The sequence below is a fragment of the Bradysia coprophila genome (genome assembly GCF_014529535.1).
Source record: "Bradysia coprophila strain Holo2 chromosome X unlocalized genomic scaffold, BU_Bcop_v1 contig_26, whole genome shotgun sequence".
Taxonomy (NCBI): Eukaryota; Metazoa; Arthropoda; class Insecta; order Diptera; family Sciaridae; genus Bradysia; species Bradysia coprophila.
The window spans coordinates 226,818-241,547 of record NW_023503313.1 but is presented as its reverse complement, the minus strand read 5'-3'; the positions used below and the strand labels follow the sequence as shown (position 1 = coordinate 241,547).

At 34.9% G+C, this 14,730-nt stretch overlaps 3 protein-coding genes across 10 annotated transcripts in view; 2 read left to right on the top strand and 1 right to left on the bottom strand.

The window, feature by feature from the left end:
• The window catches only part of LOC119069080 (protein sidekick), an 81,586-nt gene extending 77,558 nt beyond the window's left edge, over positions 1-4,028 (top strand). For all 7 annotated transcript variants that reach the window (XM_037172958.1, XM_037172965.1, XM_037172964.1 and 4 more), the window contains one exon: positions 63-4,028. In XM_037172958.1, the coding sequence (XP_037028853.1) occupies positions 63-305 (243 nt within the window). In that variant the 3' untranslated portion in view covers positions 306-4,028. The remainder of the gene's footprint in view (positions 1-62) is intronic.
• Positions 4,029-7,124: 3,096 nt separating this feature from the next.
• Positions 7,125-9,149, top strand: LOC119069079 (aminoacylase-1-like). 2 transcript variants are annotated; one of them, XM_037172956.1, is made up of 7 exons: positions 7,127-7,317; positions 7,522-7,866; positions 7,929-8,018; positions 8,083-8,423; positions 8,484-8,620; positions 8,770-8,830; positions 8,895-9,149. In XM_037172956.1, exons 1-7 carry the CDS (start codon positions 7,236-7,238, stop codon positions 9,063-9,065), a joined length of 1,227 nt encoding a protein of 408 aa, XP_037028851.1. In that variant the 5' UTR covers positions 7,127-7,235; the 3' UTR covers positions 9,066-9,149. The 2 variants fall into 2 exon arrangements, with proteins under 2 accessions (XP_037028852.1, XP_037028851.1); XM_037172957.1 differs by lacking the exon at positions 8,895-9,149 and having other exon boundaries at positions 7,125-7,317; positions 8,484-8,625; positions 8,664-8,799.
• A 1,205-nt stretch (positions 9,150-10,354) lies between these two features.
• LOC119069078 (40S ribosomal protein S15Aa) lies at positions 10,355-11,447 on the bottom strand. The gene is made up of 3 exons (XM_037172955.1): positions 11,287-11,447; positions 10,618-10,918; positions 10,355-10,542 (listed from the first exon to the last, which is right to left on the bottom strand). Exons 2-3 carry the CDS (start codon positions 10,914-10,916, stop codon positions 10,449-10,451), a joined length of 393 nt encoding a protein of 130 aa, XP_037028850.1. The 5' UTR covers positions 10,917-10,918; positions 11,287-11,447; the 3' UTR covers positions 10,355-10,448.
• Between the last annotated feature and the right edge of the window lie 3,283 nt (positions 11,448-14,730).

Below are 14,730 nucleotides of genomic sequence, written 5' to 3'. Positions count from 1 at the left end.
TTTTGGTTCAATGTTACGATCATGTGAAAATTTCGGAATTTGTCTTTCTTTCTTTCGAACAGAACTCAGAAAGTGAAAACGAAAGCGTTCGATCGGATCCGCATTCGTTTGTGAATCATTATGCCAATGTTAATGATTCGTTGCGACAGTCGTGGAAACGCCAAAAACCAGTAAGAAATTATTCCAGTTATACAGATTCGGAACCGGAAGGCAGTGCCGTGATGAGTTTGAATGGTGGCCAAATTATCGTCAATAATATGGCCAGATCAAGAGCGCCGTTGCCCGGATTTTCATCATTCGTTTGACCGAATATGTGCGGTAGCGATTCGTTGAACGTCTAAAATCTGTTTTCGGTTGTTCTTTCGGTTTATTCGTTTTTAAGTTTTTGACTATAACCTTACACAGACACTCTCTACCCCTCTCCCGATTTATTTAATTTATTTTTTGTTTCGTTTTTATTTTTTTGTGATAAAAAGTGGACTTAAACAATGTGGAATTAGAATTTAAGTGAGAAGCGTGCATTTTTACGACTTACGATTACTTTTGAGGGTACACAAAGACTATATTTTTTATGGGCAAAAACCAACTAAAACTTTTTGAAAGTAGAGTAGAGACAGACTGCTCTTGCGGACGGATGTGTACATATATTAACAGGTAAAATATACGAAGGCACGCGTATTGATTAATTTTATTGTTTAAAGATTTTGTGTAAGTCTTTGTGCTAGTTAGGTCTAACGAACGAGTATAAATATAAAAAATAAACATTTATAGATGTAACGAGTGACTGAATTTTTCTAGTTTTTATTTCTACTTTAAATTGTAATAATTTTAGTTAGGCCAAGCATTAGTGATGGCAATGTGACCAACAATCAACCGAATGAATTGCATGAATTGAAAGTACGGACAATTTGAGTATGGCGAAAAAAGCAGGTCTCTAAAATTACAGTAAAGCCAAACACAACATTGCCTTTCATTTGCGGTTCCATTAAATTGATCTCTGTCGTTCGATCATTCTCGATTTAGTTCAATGTAGAGATATTTGCGAATTAGTTATTTGTTGCATTTTACGCATCGCTATTTCGTTCGAAAAATTGCGGTTTTTTTTTCAATTTCATCTCGCCTGAAGAATAAACTGTTTCTCATTCAGTCTACCACTTTTGAAGTTTCATTGGTTCCGTTGACTAAATTCAGCTGTCCGCTCCGAAGTTTTTTTTTTAAAGAATAAAGCGGTCGAAAATTGAAACAATGTAGCTTCAAAAGCTACAAACTTACTAAAATTCTCGTCAGCTCGGACAAGAAGCTAATGGTTCTTCCAGTGAAAGTAGCAAACCAAGTAGATTGGTTACGGCTGATACGTTAATCAATCATCAATCTAACGAATATTCGTACTATGTTTTGATTTTACTGTAACAAATCTATTGAGTGTGTGTTCATCGAACTGAGAGCAAGTGTTTCGAGATAGTGTAACGTGACAGCGAAATAATATTTTTGGGATAAACGTTTCTCGAAATTTGGTGAGAAGTCTTCGATTTGAAAAACTTAGACATTTATTTCTCCAAATTCCGTGAAAGATTAATTGGATTAATTGTTGACCGAATAGAATTAATGTACCAGAAAAATTCCAATTCACTCAAATATAACCAGACACACAACCGCACTCCACAAAACTCACTTTATGCAATTCGACAAAATCCATAATGTTCTCTCAGAAAAACCAGAAAAATAGCTTGACAGTTAACAGTATGGAACGTTATATCAAAATAAATCAAATCAACTTTAACATATGTCTGAACGAAGACGCAGAGCAGCGCATTTAACATTTACATAAGAAATCATTTTGAAGTTATACCATTGATCACTGCCGATTATTACGAAATTAAATGACAATTTAATGAGATGAAAAATGAAACACTTTAAGCGTTTGTTTGACCGTTAACAAATCAATCGATGCCATGAACAATTTTTTAGTTCATTTTTATAATTAAAAAGTAAAAAATATAAAAAAAACAAGCAAAACTTATAGGAAAGAAAATGGAACGTCTTTTCCGTGACTAACAACAACATTGCTCTTTACAAACTCTATATATTTCTTAATAAAACTTAAACTTAAACGATTGTAAAAATAAATTGTGATTTTAAACAAATTAATAATTAGAAAATGGAACAAAAAAATGCAAGCAACTAAGGATTAAAATTAAGTTAACGAAATTGAAAATCTTATAATTTAATGTCAATTCCCACCAATGTCAGAAAAATAATTTATGAAAAAAAATCTAAATCGATGCGCTGTGACAATTTAAACCAACAAAAAAATATTTCTTATTGCTTACTCGCCCGATTCCATTCCATTTGCGGACTTATCAGATCAAGTACAATGCAATGATAGAAATTTTTGTTTTATTCTTGCGTCACTCTCATGGCTCACAAAACTGTATCCGGTAGATTCGTTGTAAACTCACAAAAACAAAACCCTTCTGAAAAACACGCTCCATCGATCCATATCCTGGAATGTGATTGAAGCAATTATTTCGTTCCACTATCAGTATCCAATATCAGAAGGGTTTCGATCACTACAAACCGTAATAGCACCGCAAAGTTTCAGTATGGAATTAGCTGTAAGCTGAAATATGAAATCATTTGTGATATTCTAATAATTTAGAGTGCTGCACCGGCCGACCGATTGACAGTCGGTGACTAAAGTGAAGTCGACGTATTTGGCCGGTGCAGTATTCCAAAAATTCTTTTACGTGGCTCAAAGTAATTCAATAATAGCCTCGGTTTCGCCTCAGATCAGGAAAATGTTAATAAAAATTTGACTTCCCAGCTTCAGTTTCTCGTCTATAAAGTTTTTAATAATTTATAGAAAAATTTAGAGACATAACTGTACTAAGTGCACTGATGGAGAAGAATTATCTGATCTTATCAATTTCATTGGACATTAGCAATGGAATATCATTTTCAGAAATGAAACTTATTTTACCACACAGGGCAGACGTAAATGTTTTTTAATTAGAAATTTTTGAATTTATGAAAGAAAGAACTGCAGATGTCCGAATCATCAACGAATCAGTGGAAATGGAAGCATATTAAAAGTTACTTCATTGAACTATCTGGAGTTTCTTTGTTGGGCATTTAATATGCTATTATTGTCCGCTGCTGAACATTTAATAATTACTCTGTCTAAAATGTCATCTCAGATTTCTTCTGTGATGAATCCGATCTATATTATTCGGAAATTTCTTGGGAAATAATAACGGAATAGTTTTGCGGAAAACGAGCTATGATTGTGGTTTAATTAAAGAAGCTTCAGAAGCTTCAGAAGTATGCCACTTAAAGCCAATTTAACACGTCACGTTAGGAGCATACAAAACGTTTAATAGTTTAAATTCAACTCAAATGTATTTAGGTCATTATTTGGACATTCTTATTTAGTGCGATTGCATTCAGTGCTACAAAATTTTCAACTATAAACAGTTATTTTTTCACCCAGGGAAAGAAAAAGTTGGAAATTTTATTTCGAGGGTGTTGTTTCACCCGAGAAAATTACATTTTCTACTTTTTTCCCGAGGTCAACACAACGTCTTACACAACAAAGGCTCCCGAATTTTCTTCTGAAGTGATAAAATGACTATTTCATCGCCTGTGTTGTGAAAAACCAAATTGTCCAAAATGAAGGAAGGTAATGGTCACAAATCACGAGTACATTCATTCTTCTCTCCATTACTCCATTACTCTATGCAACGTGTTATACGTTTTGTTGCTATCAAATGAACCTCCGCATCGAATTTAATTTGATTGTTCAATAGAAATGAATGTCCAGTTTTTTCGATAGTGAAAATCATTCCATTGCTACTGCACAATATCGCTCAGTTTGAATTGTCACAGCCGCATTTATTTTATCGTGCAATTTGTGTTCAACGTCCATATATGTAATGTAATATGAATGACAGAATTATTTGGATTGACAACATGAGCACTGGTGGCTTTTAAAAAATATGACACTGAATGTAAATGTAAATAAATTTAATTATAATAGAAAAAAGAACGTAATGCGAACAACAATTTTGTTTTTAGGAAAAAGAAATTTTCAAATTTAAGTCTTCTGATCCCCCTGTCGAATGTAAAATATAAAATTAATGAAAACTAAGAAAATGAAAGAAATTTAGTGTGTAAAACCTTAAGCACAACATTATATAAAGAAAAAGAAAAAAGTAATAATTATTAGGCTTAAAGAGTTTAGTGTTAAGTTTTAAATTCAACCAAAATTTAGATCAATAAATTAAATTGTTTTTCAAAAAAAAACCTGGAAGTTTTCGGATTCATCATAAGCTAAGCATTGAATAGTCTGCTTGTGTTGCCAAATACGTCACATCAAAATGAACATTCACAGCACTCAAAATTAGTATTATACACACACAAAAGAGAATGCATATGAACGACAGATCGAGTCACCATCAGTAGTAGAGTCAGAATTCGTAGCTTGAGTTGCTTTAAGTGAACATGCATCTCGTATATTTAATTGTGCTGCAGCGATGATCGATCACCCTTCAAAAATTCAAACGACTGATATTGCGATTAGCTAAGACGTCGACTGGGCAGTGAATCCGTGAAATTTTGTGTGAATTAATCTGCACGAACAAAACTGAATTATTGGATATACATTGCAGACATAAGGATTGTACATGTGAAACAAACATTTTACTTCTGATAGAATTTTACGTGATGTACAATTTGCGTATAAGTGAACCATTGGTCGTATCGTCGTTGATGAAGTCCAGTGGCTCACTCATACGTAAATTGTGCATGTTACGTGTTAGATGTACAAAGTACGTATCAGAAGTAAAACGTTTGTTTCACACGTGCAATGCTTACGCCTACAATGTAGATAGGAAATTTCACCTTTTTGTGTGTGTGCAATACTATGACAGTTTTATATTTAATTTCTTGTTTTTGTTGTGAACGTCAATCTGCATTAGAATGACGGTAATAAATGTATCTATCTAGTGTATCGAGATACAATTTTTCATTCAGGCAGACCAAAAACGTCACATTCTCTCAGCAAATAGAGCACCAAAACAACACTTTTTCTCTCACTATTTATCTCACTTTTTCACTTTTCGTTCCCAATAACGTCACTTGTCACGTCACTTTTCGTTCGCGCTGCGCTCCATCCTCGGACGCTTTCACCACCTGGGTCAAAAACGCACCTTTTTGTTCCTAGTAACATAATATACTATTTTCTTTTAACTAAGTCGTTTGAGGCGTTTTCGCTAGCTATTTTCCTTCTGATAAATAAGAGACGTTCCCATGATCGTTTTGCTCACAAAATACGATTCAAGCAATTCCGTTTTTATTTTATTTTTACGTTGAAGATTAGACTATTTGCTGTATTTCGTATTCTATTGATGTTGTCAATCCAATATTTTTCGTTCATTCGAGTACTCATGATAATACCTTCGCCAAATTCTACAATTTGAGTAAGTATGTAGAGTGTGATGCAGAGTAAAATGTATTACTCACTTTTCCTCCGCTCAATTTCTTGAAGAATTGAAGAATTGACTTCAGAATTAACTGTGAAACGTGAACAACAAAAATAGAATGAACGAGTGTAGAGGTCGGTTTTTTAAGTTTAAAATGAATCTAGCGCCATTTTTTAGAATTGAAAGAAATGTCCTTACCTTTTAACCGTGAAGGCATGATATGGCACGATCTACATTTTTCTCCATTTGGTCAAAAATTTGCCATATCATTGCTTCACGGTTAAAAATCGATTTTTAGAATGTGTAGGCAAAAAACTGACATCTAAGTCGTAATGTTCCTAGAAATTGCAGAATTCTGTAGAAATTTTCTACGAAATTCTACAAAATTCATTGAAAATCCAAAAATTTCTAGGATTTTTAGAAATTTAAAATTCTTTAAACTTCTACAAGTTCAATTGTAGAAAGTTATAGAAATGTTTCTTGTAAATTCTGAACAATTCTACAGTTAGAGGGAGTGAAATTTCAGCTGATCCACACAAACGATTAAAACTGTTTATGTGTCTTTATATGGTTTTACCACTACTCCACACGTGCGTGTAGCAGCTTCAACCGGATAAATAAGTATAAACAATTTTGATTTTGATTGAGTAGATCCAGTGAAAAATATGCTTCGTCGATAAAAAGGCACTGTATGATTCGTCTATGCAAATAAAACGTTCAACAAGTAAAACGATGCATGATGAGCATGATACAAGATCATCTATTTTCAGGAATGAGTTCTGCTAAAATTACCGAAATAAATAAACATTTTCCAAACTTGTAGATCAAAGACAGTAAAATTCTCTGTAACTATGAAAGGGACGAATAGAACCAGATCTCTCCAAGTTTTAGTAAGTCACTTTTAAATAAATAAAATCAGATTCTACAGATTCAGCAGACTGCATTGTGGAAGCCAGCGAAAAAGCGAATTGAATCAAACATAATAAAACGTTTACTTAGTGAACGTCATGATTCAACGATCACAACCAATTTAGTCTGCAATTTAGGAAAAAGAATTATTATTTTTCAAAAGTTTGCACGTTGTGATTTGCAAGATAATTTTTTGAAAAGCTTTGATGAGATTCTGAGGCAAATCAGATCACGTAACTTATGTAAAGAATTTTAGGTTTAAATTTTCAAACTAGAAGAGCCCTAATCCACCTAGATGGTAATTATTTGAGATCTGGCAATCTTTTGGAAATGAAATTTCTGATTGAACTACTTACGATATCTATAATGCTCAAGGGATACTCAACTCACTCACCCACAACAACAGATTTTTCTTCTTTAAAATAAGTATATTCGACAGGTTAGTGCGTAGAGAAAATTATCTCCAGACTCGTTAGTTTAAGTGAACTGTACTACATTGGAGAAGTGCCTTTCGACATCAGAGATATTATCTTAATCTTAGACATGTATGCATATCATATGTGATAAAAGTGATTATATGTTGCAACCAGTAAGGTCGTTTTACACTTACAAATGCGAAATTATTTATTTAAACGGGAAGTATTTATTGTTATGAATTTACCACAATTCATCCATTGCTAACCACACAAGCGACGATTAGATAATGAATGTTTTCATTTATTTAAATTTTATTTTAACCGAAAAGAAAGTTAAAGTGTGACTTGCACGCAAAAAATGCTCAGTTAACATAACGCCGTTGGTTGTGAACGTTGAAAAGAAACGAAAAAGAAAAGAGGAAGATTTAAAATGTCGTACAAAGACAATACAGAAATCAATTTATTTCGGGAATATCTTCGAATACCTAGCGTTCATCCCAACGTAAACTATGGTGAGTGCAATTTTTTTGAAATTATTAATCGAGACATAACACCATGCTCAGCGGAGTAGGGCTATGCTATATGCGAAGCATCAACACATCACTTACTTTTACATTCTCCCGACTTTAAAGTCAAACCACCTGTATCAACGTTATATAACATACTAAATACACGAAGTGTCCTCCTAGTGTTGTTAAGAATTTTTCCCTTCACAGAACCATGCGTAACGTTTTTACGACGACTGGCTAACGAACTTCATCTTACCTTTGCTGTGTATCACCCAGCCCATCCAAAAAAGCCAGTCGTTGCAATGTCGTGGGTTGGTTCCTCTCCGACTCTCCCATCCATACTTCTCAACTCACACATGGATGTTGTGCCAGTTTTCTCTGAATATTGGACACATAAACCGTTTGACGCGGAAATGGACGATGATGGTAAAATTTTTGCCCGAGGAGCACAAGATATGAAATGCGTTGGCATGCAATATTTGAGCGCCATAAAAAGACTTAAAGACCGGAGAATAGTGTTGAGAAGAACAGTGCACGTGCTGTTTGTGCCTGGTTTGTTAATAATTTCTAAATGATCTTCGAAGATAATTTTATCGAAAACTTTGTTTTGCTAGACGAGGAAATCGGTGGTGAGGATGGAATGAAGAAATTTGTGACGACTGATGAATTTCGTTCGTTGAACGTTGGCTTTTCATTGGACGAAGGTAAATTTTGAATGGTCACTCAAATGCCAGAAAACGAATACTGACACCATCATCTTTTCAAAAGGCTTGGCCTCACCAACTGAAGAATTTCCGGTCTATTATGCTGAACGTTCGGTATGGCGAATCCATTTCAAATGCCCTGGAACTCCTGGTCACGGGTCGTTGTTGCACAAGAATACTGCAGGTGAAAAAATTCGTGTCATCATCGATCGCATGATGGACTTTCGCGAACAAGAGGTTCGGAAATTGGACAACAATCCCGATCTGACGATTGGTGATGTAACAACGGTCAATTTGACCATGATCAGCGGTGGCATTCAAACCAATGTTGTTCCACCTCTGCTTATCGTAGGATTTGATGTTCGTCTAGCGATTACGCAAAGTCATGACGAATTCGAAGCTCTGGTAAGATACATTTTACAAGAACAGAAGATCACAGAAGAAAATCCATCGATTTATTTGCAGGTCAATCGTTGGTGCGAAGAAGCTGGCGGAGACATTGATATTTTCTACGAATCAAAGAAACCAAAAGTGGAACCGACAAAAATGGATAACGAAAACCCTTTTTGGGTGGCCTTTAAACACTGCATTTGTGACGAACTGTAAGTTTTTGGAATTTCTTGGAACTAAACTCGACGAAAAAAGTTGTCCGATGATGTAGATCTGAATCTGAGCATTGTAAAAAATCCAGAAATTATTTCGTAAGAGCGCTTCACTGCATTGTGTCGTAATTTTATGCCTAATTTTTCAGGAACCTGAAAATCAACCCCCTAATATTTCCAGGCAGAACGGATAGCTGCTTCATTCGTGGAGTGAGTCAATAATCTTGGTTGGTCAGATTTCCAATTGCATTACATTTTAAACTCATTTTTACAGATGGGCATTCCTGCACTAGGCTTTTCACCCATGAACAATACACCTGTCCTTTTACACGATCACGATGAGTTCATTAGCGCAGACACATATTTGAAAGGAATCGATATTTACGAGAAATTAATACCAAGTGTGGCCAATTGCATTGGTATGGACAACACCATCAACCCATAGGACAGAATACGCTGCGGAACAAATGCAGCTTGAGCTCGAGAAATACAGAAATGTTTACAACTTTAGCGATCAGTTGAAAATAGTGTTTTTGCTTAAGATATCAGACCGCATAACCAAATCGTCCTTAAGTCACAGTGTCAGGGAGTTTCTCCGATATCCGTCACCCTCTTTGCCAATTTTGGAAAACTATTCTGAGATCAGGAAGTCAATTCTACCGAATTTCATATGGTAGGACTCGAAGGCGACATTTATGTTACTTATTGACTGTTTCGATTCCCTTTGCTGTTGCATACGGACTCGACACGATACACTCTAGAGCGATGCCATAAGCTACTTCAAACATGTAACACAACATGTGACCAAGATTTAAATTGACTGCGAGAGATTCGATGTATGAATCTTCTACAGGTTGTCTATAACGCAATTATGAAAATTCATCTGAACGCGGTGGAGCTCACGTCTTCGAAAATAAACTCAATTGTTAGTCGAGGTCACTGACTCACAGATAGTGTAACGGTAGCATAGGTAAATAGAACGGTATGCCACTCATGGCAACGAACCATCATGTCATTTACATCCTCAAGATTCACATTCGTGACCTTTCATAAGACTGAATCCAGTACGTTCACCTGTTCCTAGTCTTTGGCCCTTCGGTGCTGATTGGATCCCTGATAAAAACTGTAAAATGATGACCTTGAACCTACGACTTATCCACATTGGATCCCTCAAATTAGGTAATATTTAGTTGAACAAACCGACGTTCGACGTTCCTCACGACTCTTCCGACAAAATGCAACTTTTCTCGAAGGAAGCGCAAAATCAAAACAAAGACGCACGAAAATCGGTACTCAAGTCCTTTGGAAGTCATCGAACATAAATTTGAAAACATGTGGATTTCGCGTGTCTGCCTTCACAAATATCTGTGGCTCAAACTTCCGTTAGATTACAAAGTGAAGCCGAACGACAGGCACCTCGTGCGGCTTTGAAAATCATTGGACTCTTGCTCCGGATTTAAGACTATCACAACCGGCTATGCGGAGTCTGTTAAATCAATCACATGGTTAGCTTATACTATGACATCTGTCAATACGTTCATTCACGTCAATCTTTTTCACTGAACTCATTGTACATAAAACGCGAAAACAAATCGTTGACGAGTTGTAATACATGGCACTGTCGTAACTTTTGATAATTTGTCGACCAACGAAATATCCGGCAATTTCCTACTCACCGAACCGCGAAAGCACTTCACATTTCAACCCCAAACAGAAAAGAAAATGCGCAAAAAATTTACGAATTCAAACAACAGCGTTGCTTTATTGACATTCCACAGAGCTCCATGTGAGAATTTCGTATTTGTTTAAAAATCGATCAATTCTTAGCTTAAAAGAAGAATCCCAAGATCTTTCCTCCTAGATGTCTTCGTCTGGCTTCTTCGTGATCCATAATACCACCGCTGGTGGTCAACACCACGTAGCTAAAATCGAAAGAAATTATTGCCATGAGTATACTCGGGTGTCCAACAAAACTGTCCAACAAAAACAAAACTCACCCGAATTGACGCGACGGAAGCAAATTGTTTGTCCACTTTTCGATATCGTTGATCGGGACGTCAAAGGTTGGTGAAATAACTCCGCATTTGTTTAGGCGACCAGTTAGATTGACAACAACTTTACCGGATCGATGATCATCAACAATTTCGAATTCACCAATGTAGCCGTGCTTCATCATGACTGTGAGGAATTTGATGATGACTTTTGAGCACGGCCGGAGAAGTACTTGTCGTTTACCACGTTTCTCAGCATTATTGATGCACTTAAGGGCATCGGCCAATACGTTCATTCGCACCATGGCTGTTGGAATAGACAAAAATATGAGGTTATGTTGCGATACGATATGTTGCCAAATGGAGAATTGTTTTCCGGGAAATTTCGCGCGAATGTGTCTGGTTGATCACGGAATTGGTCACGAATTCCAGTAATGTCGACAGATATTCCAGTCGTGGAACTTTAGTTTATTAATTGCAAAACAATCAAAGTTTTGGAAACTGTATCGAGAACACGGTAACACAACAACTGTCAGTGGCGATAAACAGTCTGGATTTTTGCTATTTTCTCGCTGAAAAAATCCTTTTAATCACGAAATAACTGTCTGCACACAATTTAGAAACATTTGTCGACATTTTTTAATATATTTTTGGGTCAGATGAACGCAGGATTACCTTAAATTTTATTAATTTATTTCCGTGGAAAAATGTACGATACACTGTGACAGACCGTCAAAGAAAAGAAAGAGGAAACGCAAAGGCAACACTTTTCGAAAAACTGACAGTTCAGTTTCAATCGCAGTGTTGTCAGTCTGTCTTCTGTCAGCAATGATGTCAAGATGTTTAAAATGTGGCGCACTTTTAAGATTTATGCAGAACAATGATTGAAAAAAAAAAATGCAATTTTCGTTTAACTTTGCAACAAATCGTAACGGAAAAGATTGGGGATTATCTTGTCAATATTTGACAATCGTCTCTACGAGAAACTATGTCAAAATTATCTCCTTTTACACCCTTGACCACCACAACAGTGCTGATTGTTTCTTCAATTCATGCTGTAAGTGCACAATTTGAATTTTCGATGAATGAGAAACTCAATTTCAACGCGTTCTTATATAAAAATAAAGCGAGTTGAGCAAATACAACGCTGCCTTTCATTTGTTTGTTGTGCGTTTCATTTTGAATTTGCAGCAGAATTACTGGCCATTTAGAGAACGACGTCTGTCAATTTGGTTGACCAAAATATATGGAAAATGGCAGAATTGAGTCATGGAGTTCCAAATGTCACCAAAATATATGCAAAATGACAGAATTGAGTCATGGAATCACGCTCACACGTTTATCAAAATGTACACTAAGAAAAAAGTTGACAGTTCTGTCCTCAGGTAATGTAATTTTTCATATAAAAATCACATTATATGCCTTTGTATGAGAAATTACATTACCTGTGAAAAGATTATCTGTCACAGGTAATAAATATGAAAACTTTTTTGTCAGTGATGGAAAATGGAAGAATCGAGTCATGGAATCGTTCTCACACGGTAACCTAAATATATAAAAAATGGCAGAAAAGAAAGAAATGCCGGAATCTTTTTCTTCGATTTTCTTGCATAAAGTCGTTTATAGATAGTTGAAAATAAAGAAATGCCTATCGGTTGGTTTGGAGAAAAGAAAAACGAAAAATCAAAATCTAAAAATTACCCAAAAATATGATCGTAAAGTGTTGCGAAAGTAAAATTGATCACAATTCACAGGTAATTAGGTTCCAAACAAAAAATTTTTTTATTTTCTTCGATGCAGAACATTATTATAAGATACTTTGTTTCGTATTATATGCCAAAAAAATATTTACTTTTTTTTATAAACCATTTTGAAAACCCAAAAAATACCGAAAAAAACGAATTGACGAAACGAAATACACTCCGGAGTGTATTCCGATTCGAATTTTCATGATTTTTTGCGTGTTCAAAGTGTTCTATAAAAAAAATTAAACATTTTTTTGGCATATAATACGAAGCAAAGTATCTTATAATAATGTTCTGCACCGAAGAAAAATAAAAAAAATATTTGTTTGGAACCTAATTCTAAACAAATTTCGTCCGTAATTTGAAAATGCTATTTTTTGGCGGAAACGTGTTTATTTTGAGTGATTTTGGGAAAATGTTTAGTTTTTTAGTGTTGACAAATTACAAGTTTGTGATTCCACGACTGGTTCAAAAGTCTTGGCATTGTCTTCAGAGACTTGGAGTCATAAATTTATGAAAATGTGTGGAAAATGTCAGAATTGAGTTTTAAAGTTCACAAGTTGACCAAACATCAGAAAATCGCTATTTTCAAAAAAAGACGCGCAATTGCGCTACTTTTTTTCCAAAACGATACAGGCAAGTATTTTGAATGGGTGAATTGATTAATACGGTCTATTGCTTGCATCGATTGGTCTTAGCCAATGAACTGGTCGATTCTAGAAGTTTTCGCTCTTCAGTACAATGTTGAATTGTTGGCGAAACGGAAGTCAGAATTGAGTGTTGGAGTCATAAGTTGACCAAAATATATGGAAAAAGACAGAATTAAGTCATGGAGTCATAGGTTGACTAAAATATCTATGGAAAATGGCAGAATTGTGTCATGTTACTATAAGTCGGTCTAAATATATAGAAAATGGCATAATATGTACAGTGAACTATAAACCGCCCTGTCCTCATTAGTTTGATGTATTAACCGCTAAACTCGAAAAGTTGTTGGTGGGAAAACCGTGAAAAGTCGGGAATCTGGTTTATATGCAAATAAAAAAGCGTTGCACCTGAAAAATTAAAGTTTAAAAACTTAATTTTAGTTCCGTAATCTTTCAGCTCCTGCAAGTTTAAAAAGAAAACTGACGAAGAGCAACTTCGACACATGTGTTATAATGGGTTGTGATGAAAGTTCATGGTTTGACCGTCGAAACTGATCGCCAGCGCCAATGTCAACATTTTCTTTTTGATTTTTCACTTCAACGATCTATTGAAATTGAGATATAGACTCAATAAACCAGTTTATTCAACGCATACTAAATGCCTGAAACATAAATAGTTTCACAAATTGTGTATTTACTGAGCGTCATAGACCTGAAACGTCATTCTTCTTCTTCTTAAAATGGCGAAAATCACAACCCATTTCGAGAACAATATTCTCAATATTAATGAACAAAAATACAGACAAAAATTAGTCACTGCGCTTATATTACGTATCCATATAATTTATGTAGTCTCTCTTCTCGTGATAAGAAACCGAAAAAAAACGTACAATAAATTGATGGATGGAGCCGATTGTGTAAGCTATTTTTCAAGTTTCAATTTCAAAACGATGGAAAATAAACGTTCAATATGAAAAATCGTCTTGCAAATTACGAAACATTTCTACATTCCACCTTGCAATTTTTGTTGTTGCTGTTTTTGTTTCTGTTCTTCTTGGTACAGAAACAGTCACAGATATTTTAACGAAATTAAATGTCTGCATAATGTACGTTCAACAAACACCTTTCTAATCATCTAAACTCAACTTACTCAACCCACCTAAAACCATTTAATCCCACTAAACCCATGCTAGATAAAGTAACCATATGCGCAAACAGTCATCAACATATGAAATATGAGACAATGTTTTGGTATGTACCTACACAGGTAAGTAAAGGTGGGTTAGAATAGAAGCAACTTTACTCAATTAATTTACTATATTTGTAACACACACACACACACACATACGTGTACACAAAAACGGCTAAACGATATCTTCTGACTTAATAAATATATTTAAACTTAAAAATGAGTAATTCAACGTGAAGTGCTAAGTATTTTCCAATTATAAGTTCATTATTCAATCGAAATTGTTTTATTTCTTCCCATTTTGAGATGCAATTTAACTTAACAATTATATTGAACATCGCACTGTTTTCAGCGAAACGTTAGTGCACCTCCCGATACCTTTGGCCCTTCTTCTATCAAAATTCTTCCATTTGAATGCTTAATTAATTAATTAAACGTTAGAGGTATACAAACGATAGAAAATTAAATTCAAGCATGCATTTAGAGTTATATATGTAGGCGACACACCAAAGCATGAAATAAAATGTACATCACAATA

Excerpts from the sequence above, each read along its gene's own strand:
- LOC119069079 (XM_037172956.1), top strand. The coding sequence starts at position 7,236 with ATGTCGTACAAAGACAATACAGAAATCAATTTATTTCGGGAATATCTT. Across the intron at positions 8,019-8,082 it reads TGGCTTTTCATTGGACGAAG|GCTTGGCCTCACCAACTGAA; the intron begins GTAAATTTTGAA and ends TCTTTTCAAAAG. Across the intron at positions 8,831-8,894 it reads ATAGCTGCTTCATTCGTGGA|ATGGGCATTCCTGCACTAGG; the intron begins GTGAGTCAATAA and ends TCATTTTTACAG.
- LOC119069078 (XM_037172955.1), bottom strand. The coding sequence starts at position 10,916 with ATGGTGCGAATGAACGTATTGGCCGATGCCCTTAAGTGCATCAATAAT. Across the intron at positions 10,543-10,617 it reads CTTCCGTCGCGTCAATTCGG|CTACGTGGTGTTGACCACCA; the intron begins GTGAGTTTTGTT and ends TTTCGATTTTAG.